The 27950-nt window shown below is 39.0% G+C and overlaps 2 protein-coding genes across 7 annotated transcripts in view; one reads left to right on the top strand and one right to left on the bottom strand.

Moving 5' to 3' along the window:
- Positions 1 to 19779, top strand: part of LAMA1 (laminin subunit alpha 1) — a 197171-nt gene extending 177392 nt beyond the window's left edge. Inside the window, exons 51-63 of the mRNA XM_056521606.1 lie at positions 254 to 395; positions 854 to 968; positions 1638 to 1808; positions 7216 to 7367; positions 8279 to 8467; positions 8552 to 8741; positions 9605 to 9720; positions 10180 to 10369; positions 11502 to 11660; positions 14210 to 14363; positions 15713 to 15846; positions 16394 to 16616; positions 19066 to 19779. Coding sequence (XP_056377581.1) covers positions 254 to 395; positions 854 to 968; positions 1638 to 1808; positions 7216 to 7367; positions 8279 to 8467; positions 8552 to 8741; positions 9605 to 9720; positions 10180 to 10369; positions 11502 to 11660; positions 14210 to 14363; positions 15713 to 15846; positions 16394 to 16616; positions 19066 to 19226 — 2096 coding nt within the window. The 3' untranslated portion in view covers positions 19227 to 19779. The remainder of the gene's footprint in view (positions 1 to 253; positions 396 to 853; positions 969 to 1637; positions 1809 to 7215; positions 7368 to 8278; positions 8468 to 8551; positions 8742 to 9604; positions 9721 to 10179; positions 10370 to 11501; positions 11661 to 14209; positions 14364 to 15712; positions 15847 to 16393; positions 16617 to 19065) is intronic.
- A 5061-nt stretch (positions 19780 to 24840) lies between these two features.
- ARHGAP28 (Rho GTPase activating protein 28) overlaps positions 24841 to 27950 on the bottom strand; it is a 183080-nt gene continuing 179970 nt past the window's right edge. For all 6 annotated transcript variants that reach the window (XM_056521611.1, XM_056521608.1, XM_056521612.1 and 3 more), the window contains exon 15: positions 24841 to 26664. In XM_056521611.1, the coding sequence (XP_056377586.1) occupies positions 26573 to 26664 (92 nt within the window). In that variant the 3' untranslated portion in view covers positions 24841 to 26572. The remainder of the gene's footprint in view (positions 26665 to 27950) is intronic.

A 27950-nucleotide genomic window follows, 5' to 3' on the forward strand; every position in this document is an offset into this window, starting at 1 on the left:
AAAGAATAGCCATGTCTATTCTTTCTGCGGAATTAGCCTGGAAATGCTATGAGACGGCAATGCATTTTTGTGTGGTTGTAGCGCTGGCATGTTGTTCTTACAGACCGCTAATAGAGTGGGGAAAACCATCTATGAAATCCATATACCCTACCCATATGGACAATGGTTTTCAGAAGACAATAGATTAAATACCTCAAAAAAGGACATCACAGGTGTCCAAAATATCTAATATTCTTACAATTTGTTTGAAAAGGTATATTGGCTGTTATGGATTCCTACAATTCCAGCCAGAAGGAGATGAAACAAGGAGAAGCTCCTGGCACAGCATCAGACCTTAACAGATCAGATAAAGATCCAATATATATTGGAGGTCTTCCTCGATCCAGAGTTATCAGGTATGTTACTTTAAGGTTTTTCCATAGTAATGTGAGACTACAAAGAAGAAATAGTCTATCTATGCTGTTTTATGTATAGCAAAAATGCCCATAGGTAAAACACATCTCTTATTAAGATCTGCTGACCATCTAACAAGCCTTAGCATTACATATTGGGGGAAAGTAGGATGTGTAGGATTTTTATATAAATATTAATAGAATCGCCGTCTGGCAGATCATTTGATGTATTGCTTACTATTTGTAGTCATCTTCAGATTGCCTTCATTATGTTGCTCAATTACCCTTAAAAGCAGATGTAGCTTCTCTCAGTGCAGGTGTTGATCACACAAATAAGACCATTAGTAGTTATCTTCAGGTTGAGGTCATGCATTAGTTATATATCTATATATATGTACTGAACTATGTGCATGTCTGCTTATAAAAGATGTACCGTAATACTTTTTTATTACCATGTCTAGGCGCCAGCTGAGCAGTAGATCTTACGTTGGTTGCATAAGGAATTTGGAGATTTCACGCTCAAACTTTGACCTTCTGAGAAATGCATACGGTGTGAGGAAAAGCTGCAAGTTAGAGGTGAGAGGCTCTATGCTTTATTTAAGAGGTATCATTTTTTCTTGGTTAAACATTTCAGGTTTTAAAGGGTGCCTTAGTATATAGACTTTGTATGTGGACTTCTTCACATCTAGATTGAAATGTTTTGTTACGTACTGTAGGAATAGTTTGAGAAAACATAAACTGATAAAGTGAACCATACCGAAAGTGTACCTGTGACTTTTTAAGATAAGTTGTCCTATATACATGAGGAGCAGCACTCTTTCTGGTCAATTTATTACTTGCGTATGTCTCGTTCTGCCTTTGCTATCTGAACTCCCTCCCTCTTCTATTTCACTCCTCACACCTCCTCCTCTTTATAGACTTGAATTGGCAGCATGTAATGTGATCTCTGAGTGAACTGCTAGTCTGTCTTCTAAACACAGGATGCTCTAATCATGGATCATATGGGTCGCTAGTTGGAAGTAGCACCCCAGACGATCCAAATGTGCCTAATTTATGAACAGTGTGTGTCAGAAAATTAGTACGGTGGAGAAATGAAGGAGAAACCATTTGATTTGTTAAGTGGGTTGCACCAAATTGGTTATGCCATACTTTTTAATACATTTGCTACAATTTGCATTCAGTATTTAAGAGATGATGTATTTCACTTGATACATTACTCAACGTACATTTGTCTCTTTTTTTCAGCCTACCCGTAGTATAACAGTTCTTAATGATGGCTACGTAGAGATGTTGCCTGTGTCCCTGCCACCAGAGTCTGAGGTCATGGTGTCATTTTCCACACTCAATGAGACCGGAGTTATCTTGGCTGGTTTTGGCAAGCAGGTGGAGAAACGAACTCGCAGACAAGCCCAACTGGTGAGTAATGCATTTTACTTCAAAGGTCAATGTAATGCTTAAATTAAGTTTCCACTATGAAATTATCCATAAAAAGTAAGCTAGATTTTGCAGCAGCCTAAATAATTCTCAAGAAAATGGTTCTGTAACTTGGTACCTCTTAAAGTAAAGCTCCACTTTGCATTTAAAGGCTTGAATCCATGGTGAAAACCTGTAGCACCACAATAACATGAGCGTGCTCTGAAATTATTGTTATTTTTTTTCTCTTATGTGTGGATTGAGTTCGGTGTCCCCATCCACATGTATTATACTGCAAATTGCGTCAAGACTGAGAATCCAGGCTGAACTGAGGCACAATGGGGGGCATTTATCAAAACCTGTGTAGAGGAAGAGTGGTGCGGTTGCCCTTGGCAACCAATCAATTTTTTTTTCAGAGGCCTTTTTTAAAAATGAAAGTAAACTGGTCACTAAAAATACAAGTTAGAAATTTTCCTTAAAATTTGGAAAATTGCTGCTAAACGTATTAACTCTCTAATGTCCTAAAAAGGTAAAAGTAAATTTACCTAATAATATCTACATAAAGTAGACGTGTTGCAGATGTGACATCTAATTTAGGTGACATGGCTATCTTTCTTACAAAAAGATAATTTTTTTTTTTCAAAAAGATTTCTTGCTATGGGCAACTGCACCACTTTCCCCCTGCACAAGTTTTGATAAATCTCCTCCATTGAGTGTACCGTATTTTTCGTCATATAAAACGCTCCGGCATATAAAACGCACCTAATCTAGAAAATAAAGATTCTGAACCAAATACAATGTAAAGTATAGGACAGTGATCTTAAACCTGCGGACCTTCAGATATTGCAAAACTACCACTCCCAGCATGCCCGGACAGCCGTTGGCTGTCCGGGCATGCTGAGAGTTGTAGTTTTGCAACATCTGGAGGTCCGCAGGTTGAAGACAGCCGCTCCGGACCCGTCACCGCTGCCCTGGATGTCGCCCTCCATCGCTGTCGCCGCGTCCCCGGGATGTCCCCTTCACTCCGGAACGTCTCTGCTGCCAGGTATCCTCGCTCTCCATCGCCGCAATGACGTCGCTACGCACGCCGCTCCTATTGGATGACGGGACGGCGTGCGCAACAACGTGATGAAGACGAAGGAGAGCGCCGGCCATGCAGGGGATCCCGGCACGGAGCAGACACCGAGGCAGACACCGGTGTCCTGTAAGCTGTTCGGGATGCCGTGATTTCACCGCGGCGGTCCCGAACAGCCCGACTGAACAGCCGGGTTAGTGTTATTTTTGCTTTAGACACGGCAGTCAGCTTTGATTGCCGCATCTGAAGGGTTAATACAGGGCATCACCGCGATCGGTGATGTCCTGCATTAGCCGCGGGTCCCGTCCGTTGATGGCCGCAGGGACCGCCGCGATAGGTGTGTATACGCCTTATAAGACGCACCAACTTTTCCCCCCCAGTTTTGGGGAAGAAAAAGTGCATCTTATACGGCGAAAATCTTTCAATGCATAGAAAAATATTGTCTGATGTACCCATAGACTTCAGTTGGCAAACGGTGGTGCAAAAGTTTGTACTTGCCTTTTGCCTTCTTTACGTCTATAAACTTTTTCTTGTACATCTTGTACATTTTTTACATTACAGAAAATAAGAAATGTATAAAATGTGAAGATTTTTTTTAAAGTAAAACCATTATTTATAAGAGGAAGAAAAATATTTTTATAAGAAAAATATAATTTTTTGTCAAAAAATGTTGTTTTTATGCAAAAAAATGTATTAACACTTACAAAAAAAAGTATAGCTGTATGCTTATTGTATGTTTAAAAAACATGTACGTATAAAGAAAAAACTTTTATTTTGTCTACATGAATCTAGCATGAAATCATAAAGGGTAAATTTTGCTCTTGAGAATATTTACAGTATTCTGTCTCATGAATTATATCTGTATGAAAAACCAATCTGATTCTGCAGAAGGCAGAGAAGGCAATATCATATTTAACCTTTAGGTTAAAGGTTGTCAGTTACCATCTCAATGCACAGGAAAGGGGCACACATTCATAAGATACATTCAGAAAGTCTTCATTCAGAACCATTTCATTTTTTTTTTTACTTTTTGTTATGGTAAGACCGTGTGTTAAAATATATCAAAAAAATTATTGTGGTTTTCCTATTACTCTGCACTGAATACCCCATTATGAGGATGCAAAAACAGAATTTTAGAAATTTTGGTAAATGTATTAAAAAGGAAAAACTTAAATTTTGCATAGACATACAGTACAGAGCAAAAGTTAGGACACACCTTCTCATTCAAAGTTTTCTTTATTTTCATGACTATGAAAATTGTAGATTCACACTGGAGGCATTAAAACTATGAATTAACACATCTGGAATTATATACATAAAAAAAAAGTTTGAAACAACTGAAAATATGTCATATTCTAGGTTCTTCAAAGTAGCCGCCTTTTGCTTTGATTACTGCTTTGCACACTCTTGGCAGTCACTTGTTGAGATTCAAGAGGTAGTCACCTGAAATGGTTTTCACTTCACAGGTGTGCTGGTGTGGAGGAGGAGGTGTGATGGTGTGGGGGTGCTTTGCTTGTGATACTGTTGGGGATTTATTCAAAATTGAAGGCATACTGAACCAGCAAGTCTACCACAGCATCTTGCAGCGGCATGCTATTCCATCCGGTTTGCGTTTAGTTGGACCATCATTTATTTTTCAACAGGACAATGACCCCAAACACACCTCCAGGCTGTGTAAGGGCTATTTGACCAAGAGGGAGAGTGATGGGGTGCTGTGCCAGATGACCTTTCCTTCACAGTCACCAGACCTGAACCCAATCAAGATGGTTTGGGGTGAGCTGGACCGCAGAGTGAAGGCAAAAGGGCCAACAAGTGCTAAGCATCTCTGGGAACTCCTTCAAGACTGTTGGAAGACCATTTCAGGTGACTACCTCTTGAAGCTCATCAAGAGAATGCGTGTGCAAAGCAGTAATCAAAGCAAAAGGTGGCTACTTTGAAGAACCTAGAATATGACATATTTGCAGTTGTTTCACACTTTTTTGTTACGTATATAATTCCACATGTGTTACGTCATAGTTTGAATGCCTTCAGTGTGAATCTACAATTTTCATAGTCTTGAAAATAAAGAAAATTCTGAATGAGAAGGTGTGTCCAAACTTTTGGTCTGTACTGTACATATGCCGACCCTTTGCTGTGACACCAGAAATTCAGCTTTCTGGGCCTCCTATTTCTGTTGATCATCTTTGAGATGTTTCTAATTTTTAAATGGAAGAAGTTTGGAACAACCAGGACTCTTTCTAGAGCTGGCCATCCCATTAAAATAGGTAATCGCAGTAGAAAGGCCTTGCCAAGAGAGGCGACCAAGAACCCAATGCCCACTTTAGCTGAGCTCCAAAGATCCTGTGTGCAGATGAAAGAATAGTCCAGAAGATCAACCAGAGCTCTGGACTTGGGACTGAGTCAAAGGTTCACCTCCCTACAAGCCAATGACCCTAAGAACACAACCAAAACCACACAGGATTAGGGACAATTCTGAGAATGTCCTTGAGTGGCCCAGCCAGATCCATGACTTAAATCTAATTTAACATCTCTGCAGAGACTGATGGTCCCCATCCATCTGTCATTATATCCAAGACGACTAGAGGCTGTAATTGCTGCCAAAATATTGCATAAAGGGTCTGAATAATTTTACCAATGCAATATTTTAGTTTTTCTTTTTCAGTAAATAAGCAAAGATTTCTTACATTCTGCTTTCACTTTACCATTATGGGGTACTGAGTGCAGAATGATGGGGGAAAGCTTGAATATTTTTTTTTATTTTATCACAAGGCCACAACATAACAAAAAGGATGAACAATTGAAAGGGTCTGAAGCACTGTACATAACCATTAAATGGGTCATTGTTTTATGTAGAATTTTTTCCAGAGAAAAGGAATACATAACTGCTTGTTTTGCATGTGTGTGATTTCATGGAGAAGGCAGTGTTGTGTGAGAATTACCGCTGTTTGACAAAGCCTCCGGCATTTTGTGAAATTAGATTTTCAGACTTCAATAACCTGAGGCAGCGCCTGAAGCCCAATCACTCTGTATAATAAGGTCACAAAGCTGTGAGCTTATTCTTTATTCAGGGTATCTATGGCGGATGTGTTGTGCTGTTGTACAGTGCTAAAATCTTGAAATAGTAATTTCCACATGAATATTTTATATGAAAAAGGAGAATTGCTTCTTTTCTGACTTCACCTGTATTATAACATTCTGGCTCTCCATCCAGATAAAGATGAATCTTATAGCCCTTCATTACAGATTCAGGGTAATGGTTAATCAGTGCGGCTGCTAATTTGTGTAATAGCTCCAGCAATACAGAATACATTCTTCAAGGGTGCTGTAATGTTACTACATCTATAATGATGCGAGTATTAAGGCTTCAGGTCGATATTAGCGCGTCGTACAGCATACGTATCATTGTAATTTTTATGTAAGTAATGGAGACTTCATTTTGCAATAATGATTTACTTTAACTATCTTAATAGAGATTGGAGGTCTGTTCCTCTAATAAGGAGCTCTGAGCCCCTTTTTCAGTATGTACAGCTCACTTTAAGAAATATAAAGCTTCATTTAACAACTAAGTTGTATTAAACATTGCCAATTGCATATCAGGGCCATGTTTTTTTCTTCTTTATTTTGCTTTGATATATTGGTATTCAGATATCCCAGTTTCTATCCCATGATGAACCTGCAATCATCCAGGGGAAACATGTTGGGCCATTTTTGTACAACAAAAATAATTGGAACTGGCATTGTGCTGGGACTTATAGCCCTATAAGTGGGTGCTTTGCTTTACAAGATCTGACCACCACCATGGTAAATCTAACACTCTAGAATAGAAACGAAGCAACACTCCAGCAATAAAAGTTGTGCGTTTTATTCACACATCAGTGTTACAATTCATTGCTACTGAATTGTAACACTGATAAAAGAATAAATCTCACAAATTGGTTGCTGCAGTGTGCCGCGTTTCTTCTCTTCTGGAGTGTTGGGACATTTTATGTGCTCAGTTAGTGGGCATTCTAGTAGGGTCATGCTAAACCTTTTTGATGGCCTGTGGTGTTACTTTACCAGGTTATTTATGTACCTCTACTTTTATAGCTACCACAAGTTTGTTTCAGACCATTATGATACAGTAAAATTGGCTTCTATGAACATAGTACCTTCTTGTATTCATCCTCTTATCTTGTTTACTTTTATATATTTTCAAGTATTTCCTCTGCATATGTAATGCAACGTGCTTTAAAAATTACCTTAGCCTACACCATGATAGACTATTTTTACTGAAGAAAAAAAGAATTAATGGTAAATTGTAAATCCTTGTCTTAACAATTGATTATTGTTTTCTAGCCATTCTTTGCTATAATGCTGGTAAATGGACACATTGAACTACATATCAATCCTATGGATGGGGCTAGCACAAGGAAAGTTGTGGTAAAATCACCAATGGGAACATATAGTGACGGTCAAGAACATTCGCTAATTCTTCTTCGTAACAAGAGGTACATATGATAATTTTTTTCTAAACATAACAACCTCTTCATCCTCAACCCTTCTATTCACCAGATTGGTCTGTTCTCAGTCCTTCTTCATGCCAGAACACTCTATTTTCCCAGCTTTCCTATGGGCACAATGACTACTACTCTACTCTGTACACTGAAATGCTCCCTCTTTACCTGTGTCAACTTTAAAATATAAATAATTCCAGAAAGCCATAAAACCAAATAGGTTTTTAAAATCATTCATCCAATTCTATGACAGAGACGTCCATTGTATATCTGTCCCTACTGTCAAACAAAAACTATGCTGATGGTTACGCCTGCTTTCCTAAATGATATGTAGTATGTGCCCCCTGGGTTAGATTGGACAGGTCTCTATGTTGACTCTCATATGTGAATATGCACATTAGTATTTAAGTAATCCCTTTGTTCCAAGGTCACCAGTTCTCCAGCTCCTCTATGTGCCATATAACTCCTACTTCATCTATTCTATACTGTAATGCCCATTCTAGACCTCATATGGGATATAACTCCTTAATCCTTCTCATGTACCCTACAACTGCTTGTACAGCTCTCCTATTGTAAGTGCCAGACACCATCTTCACGAGCCTCTTAATGTGCCATAACTTCTACACAAGCTCTTCTATGTATCAGACTTCTATATTGCACTAGAGTATGATAGTAAATCCAAACAGTGACTTTATTACCAAGTAAATTAAACAGAACATTTAAGTATCTTATTTATGGGAGAGAGTATAGGCTCAACACTAAGCATTAATTTGGCTATTCTGTCTATGACAGTCGCTCCATTTCAAGTTAACTTTTATCTTTCATCTACATAACCAGGTAAAGTATAATAATCATTCAGTTGTTTCAAATTACGGGACTTATATCTTATTATCTGTGTTTCCCAGGATGGTGAGTGTACAGGTGGATGAAGGAAAGCCAGCTGAAGCCAGACTAAACGGTCCGTCTGTTGAATCGGTTCACATTAAAACATCCAGCTTTTTCATTGGTGGAGTTCCTGCAAAAATGGCCACCACCGTGCTCAAAACAAACCAGTCATTCTATGGATGTATCCAGAATTTAATTGTGAATATGGAGTAAGTTCACCATGAAATAAAAACGTTTTGGTCATTGAATAAGAACATATGAATAATGACTGTTTCTTTCTTAATATGAATTAGACAAATGGATTTCACCACTGTTATAAAGTATGAGAATGTCCAGATGGACAGCTGCATGTTGAGAGAGAAACCTAAAATCGAAGTCAACAACGATGAGCAAGATCTGCTGCCAACTCCAGTACCAGCTGGACCGGTAACCGAAATAAAACCACGTATAACCACTTCAGTACAGAGGTCACATGTCACAAAAGTAAGCAATAGACTGTATTAAGGATGAAATAGAATGGTTTTATGCCGTGGGATATTGAAAGATGTATTTTTATTGTAATAAATAAAATTATCAATTTGTAAAATATGTTCTCAGTACTAACAAACCATACACGTCAACAACTATATATACTGTACTAAAGAACATACAATAAGGTGTAACGATAGATAGAGATTCAATCACAATTGTGGTTTTTTTTTAAACTTTTAACTATATTCACACATTGGTTTCTTTTTTCCCTATAAAAAATTTAGCTGTTTTACAGTACAAAAAAGCCTATGTGAATACAGTGTTATGCTGCATTTTTCTCTATATTACTCTCCACCACCTTTTTTCTTCTTTTGGTTCCTTCAGTATTATATCAAGACATTATACGTTATATAAATATATAGTTAGTATCTTTTGATGACAACTGTGTGGAAATATTGTAATAATTCAGTTTCAACACTTGCTAAAGTAAATATGGAATATCAGCAATTTTCAGGTAAGGGTTCATCTAAGCCTATACAAGCCTTCAACACAATGTCAACACTGGGGACATGAAGATGTTTGCATTGCTTGTATAGATTCTTAGTATTGCAAATATAGTTAAGCTCCTTCCAGCAATTTAAGCGCATAGTGAAACATGATTCATGTAAATCAGTTTTAGAATTAACTTATTAAGGCCACAATTGAAAATGTATAATAAAATGTTGTTTCTATAATGCAGGGTTTGGATTCCTATGTATTACACTGACAACCTGTCCTGTTATTGATAATTGTATAATTGTATTACTGAAGCATGCTTTCTAGCTGTATAAGGTTAAGGTTATTATTACTAATATGCTATATTTCTTTATGGATAGCCATTACAGTGTGCACAGCATATACTGCCCGGTTATGTTCCAGATGCCCACCAGTTTGGTCTTATTAAAGGAAGCCATATCATTTTGCCATTTGACCAATCTGCTATCCGAAAAAGGTCAGTATAATGGAATATTATATATTAGGTCATTATAAAAAAATGTTTTACAAGAATGTGAGATTCAACAACAAATAACAATTCTGTGCCACCGTGTCTTCTGTAAGGTCCAAAAAAGTAAGGCTAAGCACTGTTAGGCTTGCTTATGGGTGGGGTTAAAGGGGTGTTCCCGTCCATAAAAGTTTACACCTAAAGTTGATTGGGGGACCCCCATTAATAGATATGGAGGCAGATTGTTGTTGCAATTGAATGAAATGTTCTCCTGATCAACTTATTATCCCCTTTCATGTGTATGGGGCATGTGTATGCATCATGATATATCTTAATGAAAGAACAGAAGAGATGTAGTTTAATACATAGTGCTATTTGTTGTTGCTTGATTTGTTCTGAGTAGATATAACTTGACATCAGGTTTTTAAAGTCTTGGTGTAAATCTAGGCGCTGTATATTTTCTTTTAGACTATCTGTCCAGATGTTTGTAAGAACATTCGCCACCAGTGGCCTCATCTATTACATGGCCCACCAAAATCAGGTTGACTATGCTGCGCTTCAGCTTTACGATGGTAAACTGCATTTCTTATTTGATATGGGCAAAGGACGGACAGAGACCACCCATTCTGCAGTCATCAATGATGGAAAATGGCATCTGGTATGTAAAAAAACACTAAATATTTTGTATATTAGAGGTGCTACTTCCCTAAACATTAGTGGGTCCTACTGGGTAGTTTTTGTTTACCTACTTCGATATTTAGATCACTCAGCTCCTACACTGGGATTCCCGTTAAGCTTTTGACATTAAAGTTAATGAGCAGTTTATATTGCAGTAAGTGGCGGCACTTATATTTGGTTCATCTCATTACCTCATTGCTGGCTTTGTAGATCAATACATTATCACCCTTATGAGGTAAACCGCTGTGTTTAAAGGCAAATAAAAAGGAAATGCAAGTATCAAGCATTAAAAACTGAATTAAAAGATGAATATATATTTAGCTGCAGGGTAAATTGTGTTTTCCTTTGGGTTCACAGCTTCATTTAAAAGGAAAGTAGCATTTCTTCTCAGTGACTAACAGCAAGAAGAGGCTGAAGCGGTGCACTCAAGCATTACAGGCCTGTAGAGGCTATCTTTAGAGCTGTACTCCTGCTGGGGGTGCTGGTGCACTTAGGCCTCATACTCTATTACAATTCTATTATTAATGAATCATTTATATTGAACCATATCATCATCAAAAAAACATAGAAAGAAAGGAAAAACAGAGAAAGCGGAGCACCTTCTAAGGTAACCACGTTTCACAGAGGTGATAATCATAGTAGTGTAGCAGAGAGGTGCTCACCTGAATGGATTGTGAGAAAGTCACAACTCCCATAATAGACAAATTAAAGGGGTATTCCAGCCAAAGACATCTTATCCTCTATCTACTGGAGACATGACGCCAAGCCCCCTTATGACGTGGCACCACACCCCCTCCATTCATGTCTATGGGAGGGGGCGTGATGGACATAAATGGAGGGGGCATGGTGTGACATCACGAGGGGCGTAGCATCCATATCCACTCCCGAAAACAAGGAGGTTTCTGAGACTGGAGCAGCAGCCCTGCATAGAATGCGGGTGCTGCATGGAGATCACGGGAGGTCCTTTGCATAGGGGATAAGATGTATTTTGCTGGAATACCCCTTTAACCTCCAGGGAAACAATTGTCTGAAGTCCCAGCAACACAGCAGTAGTGAGTAGCATTATAAACATCTTTACATGTTCATGTAACTTTATCTCACTTTTTGCCCAGATAACAACTGAATACATTAAAAGAAAGAGCATCATTACTGTGGATGGTCAGGAATCTATTTCTGGCAACACTTCTGGGGAGAGCAACACTCTTGATGTGGAAGGGAAGCTGTACCTGGGTGGACTGCCTCCAAGCTACACAGCTAAGAACATTGGAAATGTAAGGAAGGCATTTCTGTATTTAATGAAAACTTTTGATCTATTTTGATAGAAGGTTCTCCTTTTCATTTCCGGGGGACTGTAGGGCACTCTCTGAAGTAAAACAAACAATAATGGGACTTTGAAGATACAGACTATGGGCACACAGTTTTTTGGGGGCATAAATCGGCCCATAAATGGTCAATCGAATAAAAAAATAGCTGTGCACATACATATTCATTTTACTGCTACAATTTTTACACTCCTAAAATTAAGTGCAAGGGCCTTTTTTCATCCAATGACATTCTAGAATACAGCCATATTTTGACACGTCATTGGACTTAATTTTAGGAGTGTAAAAATTACAGCAGTGAATGAATATGTGTGTAGTCTGCTAATTTGGGGCATATTTTAAAGTGTGCAGAAAACTTCTCAACAATAGTTGCAAACCAAATAGTCCCCAAAAATTTGATAATGTAAAAAAAGCACCTAAATGTAAAAAGAAAGGCTAACAAGTCTGACATTTTCTTCCATTTTTAGCCAGCAAAAAGGTATATGCCCATGGCCTAAGACTTTCCACTCTCAATTTACCCTTCTTAAAGGGGTACTCTGGCCCTGATACATCTTATCCCCTATCCAAAGGATCGGGGATAAGGTGTATGATCACGGAGGTCTTGCCACTGGGGACCACCACAATCTGTCATTCCGCACCCACCTTTGAGAGCTCTCCACAGCGCTGGAGGTTCCGAATGTGAAGCGTGACGACCACGGGACCGGAGTATTGTGATGTAATGACTCCGCCCCCGTGTGACATCACACCCCACCCCCTCAGTGCAAGTCTATGGGAGGGGGTGTGACCCCCGGGGGCATGACCCCTGCGATCATACATCTTATCCCCTATCCTTTGGATAGGGGATAAGATTTATTAGGACCGGAATACCCCTTTAACCCCTTAACCACCACGGACGTAAATGTACGTCCTGGTGCGGCGGTACTTAGCACACCAGGACATACATTTATGTCCTGTGTATGACTGCAAGCATCGGAGCGGTGCTCGCATCACACATTGCAGGTCCCGGCTGCTATCAGCAGCCGGGGACCCGCCGGTAATGGCGGACATCTGCAATCGCGCGGATGTCTGCCATTAACCCCTCAGATGCCGTGATCAATACAGATCACATCATCTTTTGCAAAACGCATTTTAAAATAGATGATCGAATCCCCACAGCACTGCCGCAGGTATCTGATCATTTGTAATGGTGGCCGGAGGTCCCCTCACCTGCCTCCGGCCATTATCTGCTCTGGTCTGAGATTGAGCCCTATGCATAGCACTGAACAGTATTAGCAAGCAACTGATTGCTATTGATAGTCCCCTATGGGGACATAAAAAAATTTTAATTTTTTTTTTAAAAATGTCAAAATAAAAAGGGAAAAAAAGGGAAAAATCCCCTCTCCCAATAAAAACGAAAATTGTCCCTTTTTCCCATTTTACCCCCAAAAAGCGTAAATTTTTTTTGGTATTGCCACGTACATAAATGTCCAAACTAAATCAAAGTATAATGTTAATGATCCCGTATGGTGAGCGGCGTAAACATAAAAAAAAAAAAAAGTCCCAAAATTCTGCTTTTTTGTCACATTTTATTCTATATAGGGAAAAAAGTTATAGGTGGTCAAAATAGGGCGATTTTATATTACTGATTTTGTACAAAAAGTTTGAGATTTTTTTAAGCGGTACAAAAATAAAAAAGTATCTAACCATGGTTATTATTTTAATCGTATTGACCCACAGAATAAACAGATGTAATTTTTACCATAAAGTGTACAGTGTGAAAACAAAGCCTTTCAAAGTGTGCAAAATTGTGGTTTTCATTAAAATTTCCTCCCTAAAAAAAATATTTTTTTAGGTTTGCCGTACATTTTTTGGTAAAATGAGAGGGTTCATTACAAAGTACAATTGGTTACGCCAAAAACAAGCCCTTATATGGGTCTGTAGATGGAAATATAAAAGAGTTATGGATTTTAGAAGGCGAGGAGGAAAAAACGAAAAGGCAAAAATAAAATTGGCCTGGTCCTTATGGTCAAAATGGGCTTGGTCCTTAAGGGGTTAAACTTATTCTTATATTCCATCACCTATGACATATATGCACATAAACTATTTACAAATACTGCCAAAGGCAGAAAAGGGATCTGCTTGTCAATAGTATTTGAAAATACGTGTTATTTATTATGCATAAATAAACTATGTAAAAAATAAAGTTTACAAAAGTTTTTATTTTTTTTTATTTTTTTATACATGAACAATAAAAGGTATGTACTTGTTTTCAATTACTATTATTAATTGCTAAGTTGGTCCTTTTTCTCCCTTTGGCAGTATTTGTAAATCATTTATGATTGACCTTCCAATTGTTTTGGGTCTCTAGATTTGTGTATAAATGCACGTAAGTCGCTGTTATTATAAATGCATTGGGACAATAACTTGTTACACCTCCCAGTCATGATAACACTTTATTGTTCCATCTTCTATCCTTACTTTAAAAAAGATTACTTAAACAGTTTTTTGTTTTTTCTTAGGTGACACACAGTATCCCAGCATGCATCAGCAATGTCACCATTAATAACAAACCATTGGATAAGGATGGGGCTATTTCCATACATGGAGTCAATAAATGTTATCTCTCTGCACAAGAGGGCACCTACTTTGATGGATCTGGATTTGCTGCTTTAGGTAAAGTTTTACCTCAATGTGCAAAAACAACAGATATTTTCATGATATTCTACCTCTCATTAACCTACATAACCATGAAAAATCCAAAACTAGATGAGATGCATTTGTTAGAATTGTATAAGGCAGAGGTCCCAGCCTTGTCCACCAACAGTCTAGGATTCTAATTTCTCCCTTTTCTATTCTAATGGAGTTACTGAAAATACATGAGAAATGTTGGTGAGCTTTGGGGACTGGGTTGAGGATCACTGGTATAAGGGGTAGTTCTATGTTCCTTTAGACAGAGGGCAATATGCTTTATTCATTATCCATGAATTTGAACTATTTCCTGTGCAAGGTAAGTAGAAAAGTAAAGGTGGAATGAATTTTAACTTAGTTTGGGATATAAGTAAGGATGGCAGACAATACCTGCCTTAAGAGGATCAAGCATTAGATTTTACCATATATAACTCTCCCCTGCCGGCCTGTAAGTAGTCCCCTGGGAGGGGAGCTGTACTTACTTGGTGCCATCCCTTCGGCTGTAGTGACGCCTCTCAGCATGATTAACCGCTTGCTTCACCGCTCTGCTCTGTCTGCTTAGGGAGCAGAGCGGTAACACAGGCCATCAATCATGCCGAGGGGGCATCACTACGGCCAGAGCGACGGGTCCTGGTAGGTATAGCTCCCCGTTCAAGGGACTACTTATGTAGCGACAGAAAACAGAAAAACGACAAAGAAATGGGTCTCTCTCTCGTATGCTGTCCTCAGAATGGAAAACGGGGGACCCGCCACCTCACCTAATGTGCTGTACCGACCTGCTGAGGGGATGCAACAGTGCAAGCCCAACACTGTAGGGAGGTGTGGGTGGAGATCTATCTCCCCTATCCGTGTCCCTTAGGGTACGGAATAATGGAGGAAGAAGTAGATAAAAAATAGGGAATTTGTAGAGCGCTCCTGCTGTCAAAGGATGGACTCAAGACGCCACGATTGCACAGGACAATTTATTGAAATATTTTCGGACACCGCGTTTCGGCGCTCACATGCGCCTTCATCAGGTCCACAAACAGATAAGTTAGCTGTGTCCTGAGGTGCTGACTGTGCTTGAGTGGCTACATCATGTAGCGACAGGGGAGACTTTATAACTTCAAATCCTCACCATTTCTGAGGGCAAAAACGTCCCTCGGGGATGGTGAGGGTAAAGATTTTACCATATATAATGCGTTGCTAAGCATTATATAGCATATTACAATTATATAGCATATATATATAGCATATTACAACTTCATACATGGCTTAAAGGTTCCTAAATAATGAAAACTCTAATGTACACAATGCCCATGCAATAAATGTGATTTATTTTTATTTTTGTGTAGTGAAAGAAGGTTACAAAGTGCGATCAGATGTGACTGTATCACTAGAATTCCGAACTACGTCACCAAATGGAGTTCTCCTGGGAATCAGTAGTGCTAAGGTTGATGCAATTGGCCTGGAAATTGTAAATGGCAGGGTAAGTTTCCACCTTCTTTGTTGTGATATTTTTTTTTACTTACAGTATATATGGTTAGAGTAAAAACTTAAAAAAAGGGGTAAGAGTAAGGAGGAGCCTGAGTGGAGGAAGATTTTTCTTTAGCTCCTTACTCATAGATGTGACCACCAGGGTAGCAGGCTTACTAGTTGCTATAGGGCAAAACAACAAAACGGACCCAATTTCATTGACATACCATATGAGGTAAAATTAGTGATGACGATATGGGCGATAGGGTGGGAATACCTTTTCCTTAACCCTTTTCAAGTTTTATTATGACGTTCCATGCTGCTATTCCCATATCCCTGATTTATATTACAAACACACACATTTAACCCATTGTCTGCTGGAGAGGAGTATCCTTGTTCTCAGGATAAGTGCGGCCTCCATTTAAAAATGCAGCATAGGGAAAATACATCAAATTGGAGAAATTACCATCTTACAATGCATTATATTGATTAGTAAAAGTATAAGAACATTTGACTGCAGTTTTCATTATTTCATTCCAAATGTGTTTTATATACGACAGGTTTTATTTCATGTAAACAATGGAGCTGGCAAAATAACAGCAGCTTACAAACCTGAGGGATCCGGCTCATTGTGTGATGGGAAATGGCACCAGGTTCAGGCCAACAAGGTTAAGCATAAAATCATCCTTACTGTGGATGGGAACACAGTGCAGGCCGAGAGTCCTCATGTGCAGTCAACCTCAGCAGACACAAACAATCCCATATATGTTGGAGGTTACCCAGGTAAGATATTTACTAATGGATTTTATGTTCACAGGGATAATACTGGCAGATATAAGTAAGCCACTAGCTTTTTACAGATTCTACAGCAGCCAGACAATGCTTTGTGACAGTTTCTGCAGCGTTCATCATAATTTCTGTGTAGCTTGTCTGATGTTCTCTTCATTTTTGATCTCAGTGTGTTAACATAGCCCGCACCAGCCTTGCTATGCTTATATACACGGATCAGATCTGTAATTTGCTGCAACCACATGGGAGGAAGAATGACACACTAAAAAAAGCTTCTTTTCAGGGCATTGAGTCGAACCAGCCGCTCAACTCACTATGCTTATCTCTACAGTCTATGCTAGGAAAATGTTGTGGTATTTTCTGTAATTCATGAAAACTGTAGTAGTTACGGTAATCCTTATTTTGTCTTAAAGAGATGATGCACACTTTTTGCCTAAGTCCATAATGTAAAATTTAAGTTAACCTATACTAAGACATTAGGGAACTACAGACACAGCGGTTCCCTAATAATTATGATTAGATTGGGTGACTACAAGAGAGAATACACTTAAAGGGGTACTCCGCCCTTAGAAATATTATCCCTTATCCAAAGGATAGGGCATAAGACTTCTGATTGCAGCTGGTCCCGCTGCTGGGGACCCCCGCAATATCGGCTGCGGCACCCCAGACATCATGTGCACGGAGCGAACTGGTGCTGGATGACTGGCGATGTGGGGAAGAGGCTTGTGCCGTCACAGTCACGCCCCGCTTGTGATGTCACGGCCATGCACCCTCAATGCAGTCCCATAGACTTGCATTGAGGGGGCGTGGCTGTGATGTCACGAGCGGGGCTTGACCGTGACATCACAAACCTTCGGTGCTGCACCCGATGCTCTAAATGAACGCCGGGTGCAGCAGGGAGATCTCGGGGTCCCCAGCGCCGGGACCCCCGAGATCAGACATCTTATCCCCTATCCTTTGGATAGAGGATAAGATGTCTAGAGGCGGAGTACCCCTTTAAGGTAAAAATTGCTTATAGAACTATATCAGCTGCAGGAAGTGATGGCATGTTCTTAGGATGTGCTACTACTTTCTTATTGGTAGGGTTCAGACTGCAGAAATGCCCACCAGATATGTAAATTAAGGAGGTTGGGTTCCTTCAGCATTTTCTCTGCACAATGCTACTTTTTAGTGAATGGGGCTGAATTGCAGAACTTACACAGCCCTTGGACAACTGTGGTGCTATGCAGTAAAGAATTGTGAAGAATCAGCTATGCTAAACAAGGTCTAAAGGGTAGCCACACTATTTTAATAGCAAGGATTGAACCTTCATGACTCCGCAAATTAAAACATATCCTAGTTCGGATCATCAGATCCACAGTCAGGCCATAATATATAGACACAAAAAGGCATCTGTAATAAACCTGTTTGAAACCAGCCTTAGTCTGCATTGAGACAGTCGGAATACAACTCTGTGTGGAACTGCATATTTGTTGCAGGAACCGTATTTAACCCCATCATATGTATTCAAAAATAACTTTTTTAAAGGGGTTTTCTAAGAAGGAAAATATTTTTGGAAATGGTCCTGGATGCTGTCACAATAAAGTATATTTCCCTGACTGTTCCCCAACTGCTGCAGTATCGCTGGCATCTAAATGCGATGCTCGTGGTATCTTCCTGTGATGTGGCTGAGGTGGGTCACCGGTGTGGCCAGTGGGTTCTACATGTTTGCCACATCATAGGAAACAGGAAGAAGCCAAGAGCACTGAAATCCAGTTGGCCTGCACTCATGTCCCTTTCTAAAAATGATTTAGACCCCAGACAACCCGTTTATAGAGGTACTCCGCTGCCTCAGCGTTTGGAACATTTTGTTCCGAACCCTTGGAGCAGGTGACGGGTCGTGATATTGCAACCACGCCCCTCGTGATATCACGTCACGCCTCCTCAATGCAAGTCTATGGGAGGGGGAGTGATGTCCCCACGCCCCCTCCCATAAACTTGCATTGAGGGAGCATGGTGTGACGCCACGAGGGGCATGGCCGTGACATGACAACCCCACTGCCCGCTCCCAGCGTTCTAAATTAATGCCGGGTGCTGCACAACGATTGCGGGGGTCCCTTTGGATAGAGGATAAGACGTCTAGAGGCAGAGGATCCCTTTAATCTTCTATTGAAGAAATAATATATGGATTCTACCAGCAAAAGAGAATTAATATTTGTGATCAATAAATGATCCAACAGGGTTTCTGTGCCATCATATTTGATGTTTTGAGCTCAGTGTTGCCATATTATTTTACATGACTTTGTATAATACACTTATTGATATATTAGTTTAAATAGCTCTTTAGAATTAAACAAACCCCACTCCTATGTAATGTGTGGTGTAGGGTGTTACCTAGTTTATTCCATAAAGTGTAAATGCCATAAATAACATATTATTCTTTCTTTTTATTTTTCATTTGCAGCTGATGTGAAGCAGAACTGTCTAACCAGCCAGACTTCATTCCACGGCTGCATAAAGAACATGAAACTAGTGAAGGGCACTCACACGGAGGCCAATGACTTCAGCAAATCATTTGAGATGCGAGGAGTCTTCCCTCATTCTTGTCCAGGAACAGATTTGTGAACAAAAGACACATTGTTGGCTTTAGTCCATTTATATATACAAAGGATATATTAATCAAGCGCGTGCTATGTCAGGCTATGAGATTGGTTACTGAGACAGAGGGTTGTGCTTGAAGCTGAGATATTGCAGCCACATAAAATACCAGCAGGTGATCTGACCTCTCAGGCAGAGACTGCCATTGGTGCTACTAAGACATTCCACAACCTGTACATCATACTTTCAACTCAGGAACAATATTTTAGACAAATATCCAATTCTTGCATAACTATAGTTTATGTGCAACACAAATACCTCCAGTAGCATATTGATAGAATTAATAAATATTTTACTACTGTGTCTGTTCATTTGTTTACTGCACGAGGATGCTGAGGTTTGATTTTATTTCAGTGTTTACAACATTGCAAATCTGTCTTTTATATTTCAATAAAATGCGGCCAATTTGTTAGATGGTGTTGAGGTTTGTACTAAGATTAGATCTTAGTTTTTGGTTCTGTCAGATCCAAAAACATTTATATGTTGTTACTGATGAAAATTAAAGACCTTTTGTAATATGGTTGTTTAAAACTTTTTTTTGAATATTTAATAAAGAAAACGGCTCCTGAAAATCCCACCACTCGGGGTCCCCATACCTACTGGGACACTAACCAGTCCTGCAGCAGCATCAGCTTGTCCATGAGTCATGAACAAGAGATGAGTCACGGACAAGGCTGCATGAGCAGACACACCAATCACCTCCCACCACCACAAGGAGGGACATTCCCCCTTCCCCTGAGAGGATTTCTAACACTGTGAGCCAATGAAAAGAGCCATTTTTTATAATAAACTAGGTGAGAGAGGCTTAAAAATTAGATGTACAGGGTCAGGATTAGGTACTGAGTAACATATTAATGATATATTTTTTGTGGGATCTGACAGGTACGCTTTAATAATAATAAAGAAATCAATAATCTGATTTCCCTAGTCTTCAAATAATAAATGAATGCAAAATTTTGGACAAAATGTCCGACGGAAGATTTTCAGTGGACTACATGCAAACTAGCAGAACAAGCCGACTGATGTGTATTTGCACCTTTTAAGTAGATTTAAAATCAGAAAATATTTTATTTTAAATATCGTGTTCTTTTGCTAAATAAAATGTCAGAGTTTAGGGCCACAGGTCACCTGTCCTTGTAAAATTTACATTATTATAGGGAGTCTATTCCAACATATGCACCGGTGTCAAGAATGATTGTCTTCCAATCCCTGTCATACACGGTGAGCTACATGATTTCCATAACTCTCTATAAAAATGAATGAAGAGAGCCAGGCACATCTGCTATCAATAATCTATGACTATTTACAGGAGAAACATTAGCAAATGCATACATAATAACAGAGCATTTATGTCTGATCTTTATATAAGGCCACTTAAACTGAGAAATGTAAAACGAGAGACCTCCACAGCAGACATAATAGATACATGCAGTGGCATCTTGCCCAGATTATTTAATGGGCCTTTCATCTATTTAGGGAATGTAGCACAATAATGTCTTCATAAGACAAAGGCAGCGTTCAGCCCCATCAGTTGTATTGTAGTATTACACTCACCAATAAAAAATTACACAACCAATAAATGACATAACTGCAGACATTTTATATTTTGTCATTCATAAAATGCATTGACATGCTTTTACAATACATAATAAGACTACATTCATACTTAGAATTGGAGCTCACATATATACAGTCCTGATATATCTTATATATAGCATTTTGTGAAACATACATAGTCTGGATCATTAACACAGACTTCTCATGTAGACACAATAGATTATATCAATCTATACCCTAACATTGTAGTGTGTACAACCCCTGGCAAAATGATGGAATCATCCCACATATAATATTTAAAAGCAGTAAAATGACTGTGGGTTTCCTATGCAGATTGTCAATTTCAGTGGCTACAGTTTCTGGGTTCCTGGCAGTCTCTCTTTACTGGCCTCCAGCAATGACAAATTATGGTGACACATTACTGCGATATCCATTTGCAGATTTTAATGGTATGATATATCGACATGTCATTGCTGGAACTGGAAAAACAGATACCAGAGAGGGAATGGATATGTTTTGGAATGGGAGTGCTAGGGTATTGGTAAGGTGAGTATCTTTTTTTTTTAAATTGTGAACAATAAGATGAAAAAACAGCACAAGCTGTGGTAAGAGATTTTGGTTGTTCCCAGTCAGCTATGTGTAAAATTGGGGTAGATATAAACAAAATAGTAAAAGTATAAAAGGAAAACATACAGCTGGACCTGGAAGATGTAAAATTGTAAGGAATTACATTTCCAAACAATATATCTTAAACTTGAAAATATATAAAAATGCTCAACCAAGCAGTTGAAAAAACAAATGAAAGTACAAGATGACAGGACTGTAATAAATCAGCTGAATAAAATGAGATACAACAATATACAAAGGTCAAATAATAACCTGCAGTAACACTTAAACTAAAGAAAACAGTTACAGTGGGCAAAAGAAAAACAATCATGGAGAGTGGAGGAGTAGATGAAAGTAGTATTCAGTGATGAGTCATCAGTCTCTATTAGCAAAGGATAAGATGCTGGAACTTTTGTCTGGTGCTGTTCTAATGAAACATATAATGAAATCATCCCAAATGTTCCCAATTACATGTCAGGTAAAGGATCAAGGAAGATTGCAGTCATTAACTAAACATTATGTGCACAGTTATATACAGAAGTTCTGTGTAAAACATGTTTTTGGTGATGATTAAGTAATATGGAAGTCCATATTTTTCCCTCTACTGGTTCTGGAAAAACATATGTTATTCTTTACAATAATTTTCTTTCATGTGTTTGAGGGTTTTTTCATGAAGCCAGAATGTTCAGCTATTAAACCTTGATAGGTGTCATATCTGTGAGTATACATCCTATAAGTGTGATGATTACATTTTTATTTTTACCAGGGATCATATTGCAGCATTTGACTGTCACAAATGGGGTCTCATGCGCAGAACCTTTCCCTGTTAGCCGGCTAGCAATGAGTAGCTGTCCTTCTGGAAGGTCTGGACTCTTTATGGGTTAGAAGATTGGCCATTTACTTAAATGACTGACACAAAATGTGACATAACCTTCATGAAGGTTTCTCCTGAGAGAAACACAGAGTCGGCACCTTTCCCAAGAATTTAAATGGATAAATACGGTCAGCAGCGGAGCTATATACCAGTGGTGCTCAGTGTTTAGAAGTCCAACAGCAATAAAAATTTTCACGGCACGTACCAGAATTATTTTTTAGGTATGCTTTATTTCAGTGCTTTATAGCAAACAGACAGAACCTGGACATGTACAGACATGGTTTGTAGTCATTTCACATAATCTGAGGTGTCAGACTACGTAAAACAGCCGTGGGCCATACCTGTACATGTCCAGGTTCTGTCTGCCATTTCATGTTGAAATAAAACATACATGTGGTTGTTGCAAGGAGACAATTCTCTCATGGATTTTCCTAACCTCAGATCATTTTGAAAAACTAACTATGGTACCCTAGAATTAGACATTGAATCCCCATGAAAAGTACACAGTAGGTGGAAAAGCTTGGACCCTATGCCCAGGTGAAAATACAGTGGTATGTCCTGACTAGGTATGTACTGTGACTAGTGTTGAGCGGCATAGGCCATATTCGAATTCGCAATATTTCACGAATATATGGACGAATATTCGTCATGTATTCGCTAAATTCACATATTTGTAATATTCACATATGCGAAAATTTGCGTATGCGAAAATTAGCATAGACCAAAATTAGCATATGCGAAAATTTGCACGCCAGTCTCACACAGTAGTATTAGAGCCTTCTTTAGACCACACAAGCTAGAAGCAGAGAGGGGTGATCACTGTGATGTGTACTGTGGAAAAAAAAAAAAAAAAAAAAACAAATACTCGTAATTACGAATATATAGTGCTATATTCGCGAATATTCTCGAATTCCCGAATAAGCGATATTTGCGAATAAAATTTGCATTGCGAATATTCGCGAGCAACACTAACTGTGACCTTGTATTGAAATCCTCTGGTATTATGTGCTATTATATATATATATATATATATATATATATATATATATATATATATAAACAATACATTGTACTTAGCATATCACTATGTACATACGAGCTGAACGGTGAAGAAACACTGCTGAGAGCAAACATAGCTTAGCAATAACATAGCCATTTAACAGTAAAATGATACTACCCAAAATACTTTCTTATCTATGAAATACAACGAGAAATCAATTCTACTGAGCATTTTCCATGGCTTCAGAGAGGTGATTATGATACAGTCAGTATGGCTTCCCTATCTTTTCAAAGCAAGATAGCTTCTCTTGCTCTACATTAAGTTAAGCTTCACTTCAATAATCTTTAGTATTTGAAGGCTAAAAGGAAAGTTCATTAAATCTGGGACATCAAAGGCTTTTCAGCTACATGACTCCACACAGATAACATGGATTTAAGGGAAAACAATCGCTAGAATATTGATTGGAGGAAGAGGTAGACTCCATTTCAGGGGTTGGCGTAATGGACCAGGCATTCTATAATCATCTTTTATATGTCTTTAGCTTGGAAATAAATATGCATACATAAATGTGATAACTTAATCCAAAGGTGAACCCTGCAATTGATTTCATTATCTTAACATATTCATCTTCACAGATAGGATTTTGTTTAACCTTGGCAGACCTCAGCTAACGCAGCTATGCAGTGGTGGTCCGAGTATCTAATCCTTTCTATGGGATTTAATTCCATATTACTATGTATTTGTAGCTAAAGCAGATGTTTTGCATAAACGTTTATGAAAAAAATTTTAACATAAAGTGGCAATTTCCATCTAAAGGTTCAAACAGTTGACAGTGCCATGGTGCTGAATCCAAAAAAGTTAATAGGGCATGTGGGTTACAGGAAGCCAAAAGTTTCCAAATAGAAAAGCTTTGTTTAAAGCATGGTTTTATGGTCCCCTTACATGTCTATTAGATAAGTCAAGTATTACTGCTTTATTTTAGAAATGGTACCACCCTTTACAATAGGCCTGTATTGCAGCAATCGTCATGCCCCCTCCCACAGATATGAATGGAGGGGCATGGCGTGACGTCATGACTACGGCAGCCCAATTCCGGCGTTCTGAATATTAATGTTCAGAACATCAGGGTGCTGGCCCAGAGGTCCCAGCAGCCATATCCCAGCAGGTAGAAGTGCTTTATACTTAAAGGGGTACTCCCCTTTAATTATAAAACACTTCTACCACCATGTTAAGGCATGTAAGCACCCCTTATAAAGCTGTATTGGAATTACTGAAATATGTCATGGTCCAATATTTTTAAGCGTCCATGAACATGACAAAGATGCAATCTTGGACGTTGAATGGCAGCACACATAGTCTGGGCCACCATGTTGTGCCTATAAGAAGCACTCTGTTCTTCTCCAGATACATACCTCAATGTGCCCAAGTATAAGTCAGGGACACATAGGGCCACAGGCTCTGTATAGCAGATCTGTGTAAATGTTTTATACATTATCGTATTTCCAGGTGCTAACCTTTCAGACTATACCTGCATCTGAGAAAAATGTCCATGTCATGGTGAGAACCTCCAAAGAAATTCTCGACTTCCTTCCATATGGGTTGGAATTAGAAATTGAAATTCGAAATATGACAGCAAAAATACACTGAAAATGTTCTAGTATGTTGTAGATACAAACATTATACATAACATTGGTGAAGTCTCTGGGAGAATTTATCAAGACAACCGTTTCATACGATGGTCTCAATGTGAAGTACTCTGGATTCTGCTTTAGCTGATTTTTTACGAGGCATCTCTTAATAAATCAGGCATTGAAGTGGCCAATGTGCTGTGCTTCTGAAATCTACTCCAGCTCTGAGCTAGCGTCAATTTCAGGTACAATTTATGCTATCTCTTTAGTTTAAATTGTAATAAATCCAGCATAGCTGGAGGCCATACCTACTTTCACACCCACTTTATACAAATTCCACTTTTCACGGTCTGTGTCTAATTCGGCCAATGATAAATTCCACTGTAAGATTTCTCCTGATCTTTTAGAGGTTTCTGAGGTTACACGGCCACACAGTTACTGATATTCAACATGAATCTTTACTTAGAATGTTATGTCAGATTCCCACTCACAGAAATCTCTGAACAGTGCAACAATATTGTAACTCTCTTTAGTGCATTATTGTTCTGGAAATCAACAATGACCTAAGTTTACAGACCTCATAAATAAATGTGTCCTATCTGTTTCTATGACATCTCAGGAGATTATATTGAATTCTCCTGTAAGAAATTTGAATAGAGTAAGAAAAAATAAATAAAAAAAATTACCCATGTCCATGTCCAGAATGGTGAAGTTTTTTTTGACCCCCCCTCCCCTCTTGAGAAAAAAGTGCCTTTCTGTATATTATGACAAAATGCTGAGACTTTCTACTAAACATTAGATTTATATAAGTTATGCATCTACATGTGAATTCATCTTTCACAATCGTGCGCTCCACAATCAAAATAAACAAGTCACGCAAGAATCATTTCAACACTAAAGTCTAAAGCATACATGCCAGTTGGCCAAATGCCTGGATATTTCCATTTACAACATATCCCCTGGCAGAAACACTCATGGCCTATGGAAGAGGCACCCACTAATGTGTATGTTAAAAACATATCACTAAATGTGAATACTGAAGTAATGACAGATGGTTTACAAATGTTAAATATGTGCACGGAGGAAATGTTTAAAAAAATACAAAACCATTATAGAATATCTACAAATAGATTAAAAAAATGTAACTGTACAAACTTAGTGGTTCCTATACAAAAGGACGTACAACAGTTACAGTCAAGAGTTCTTATAAGATGCTGAGTAAAGCATTCCTGTCACACTAGAGCTTCTAAAGGCATCAATGGTGGCCATGAATGGGTTCAATGTCTGTCCAGCAGTAAGAAGGGCCAACAATACAGCTGTGCCAGCAATAATACTTGTAGAAGGAACAGTCAGCAAGAACTGAGGATCTGACACATTTCCAGCTTTCTGGTAGTGTTTTACATAAAAAAATAAAAAATAAAAATTGCATAAATTATATTCCACCAAGAGCAAAAAAATATGCTCATTCAAGGTCCACAGGTTTTCTCCACAGGTTTAGTGTTTACTTCCTCCAAGTACCCATGTCTTCATAGTCTATCATCTCCAGCAATGTCAGTCATGGTACATAGCAGCTATGCTGCACTTAGTCCAATACATTCCGTCAGTGCGGCTTGAAGATTTAAAAAAGAAATTGCACAATCCATTGTTCTCAGCTGTTTTTGGGTTTTAATATCCATTCTGCACGAGGGTTAACATGGTAGACATCCAGCATGTAGGTATCGGGGTCTAAGCAGTGTTCTCCTAAAGAAAAAGTGGTGGAATTAATGACAGATTTAATAATGATGTCCAGTACGAATGGCTCGAAATCTATAGCTATTGACATATTCCCATAGAAAACTTTACTCTTTAAAAACGTGACTGGAGAACAGCTGTAACAGCAGAATTAAAATGAAACATACAGTGACCCCTCGACATACGATGGCCCCGACATACGATAATTTCAACATGCGATGGCCTCTCAGAGGCCATCGCATCTTAAAGGCAGCATCAACATACGATGCTTTTTTATGTTGGGGCCATCGCATAAACGGCTATCCTGCAGCGCTGACTGCTTCAGCTGCCGCCGGATAGCCGTTTACGGCGCCCCGTGAGCTCCGGTGATGGTAACTCACCTGTCCTCGGGGCTCCGGCGCGTCCTCTTCAGGATTCTCTGCATTGTCGGCGCTCTCCATCGACTTCATCACGTCACTGCACACGCCGTCCCGTCATCCAATAGGACGTGATGGTGGCGACGGAGAGCGCGGTTGCCGGGGAAGCAGAGGCCTTGCCGGAGCGTCGGGGACACCTCGGGGACACGGCGACAGCGATGGACGGCGACATCTCGGGCAGCGTTGACAAGCGGTGACGGATCGGAGCGGCAGGGACAGGTGAGTACAACTTTTTCTAACAGTGGTCTACAACCTGCGGACCTCCAGATGTTGCAAAACTACCCAGCATGTTGCAAAACTACCCAGATTTTGCAAAACTACCCAGCATGCCCGGACAGCCAACGGCTGGGTGTTGTATTTTTGCAATATTTGGAGGTCCGCAGGTTGTAGACCACTGTCCTATACTTTACATTGCACGGATCCCTCAACATACGATGGTTTCAACAAACGATGGTCCGTTTCAAACTGATTACCATCGTATGATGAGGGACCACTCTAATTCCAAATGTTGGATATGGCTCCAACATCAGATTTACTATTATAAGACCCTCTTTATATACATCACTAATTCTATTACTTGTTAGCATAGCTGCCCTCTGCATGCTGTTCACCTTCTAGGAAATCCAGAAATCCTATCTAATAACAACATACATTATAACAGTATAACTACAGTTTTTTTTTCTTTCTGAAATTATGCATTAGTGTTCCACATGAACTGGGGGTGGGATGAAGGAGCTAGAAAAATGTTAAATAAAAATGTCTTAAACCTGTTATTTGTTTTAATTCAAAAATGTTATATAATACATACAAACTTCACCAGTGGTGTTGGCGGGGAAACAGAATCCCCAGGCACTGGCAGGGGATTCAGATTAGAGGTGC

This window comes from Hyla sarda, chromosome 5, assembly GCF_029499605.1.
Source record: "Hyla sarda isolate aHylSar1 chromosome 5, aHylSar1.hap1, whole genome shotgun sequence".
Taxonomy (NCBI): Eukaryota; Metazoa; Chordata; class Amphibia; order Anura; family Hylidae; genus Hyla; species Hyla sarda.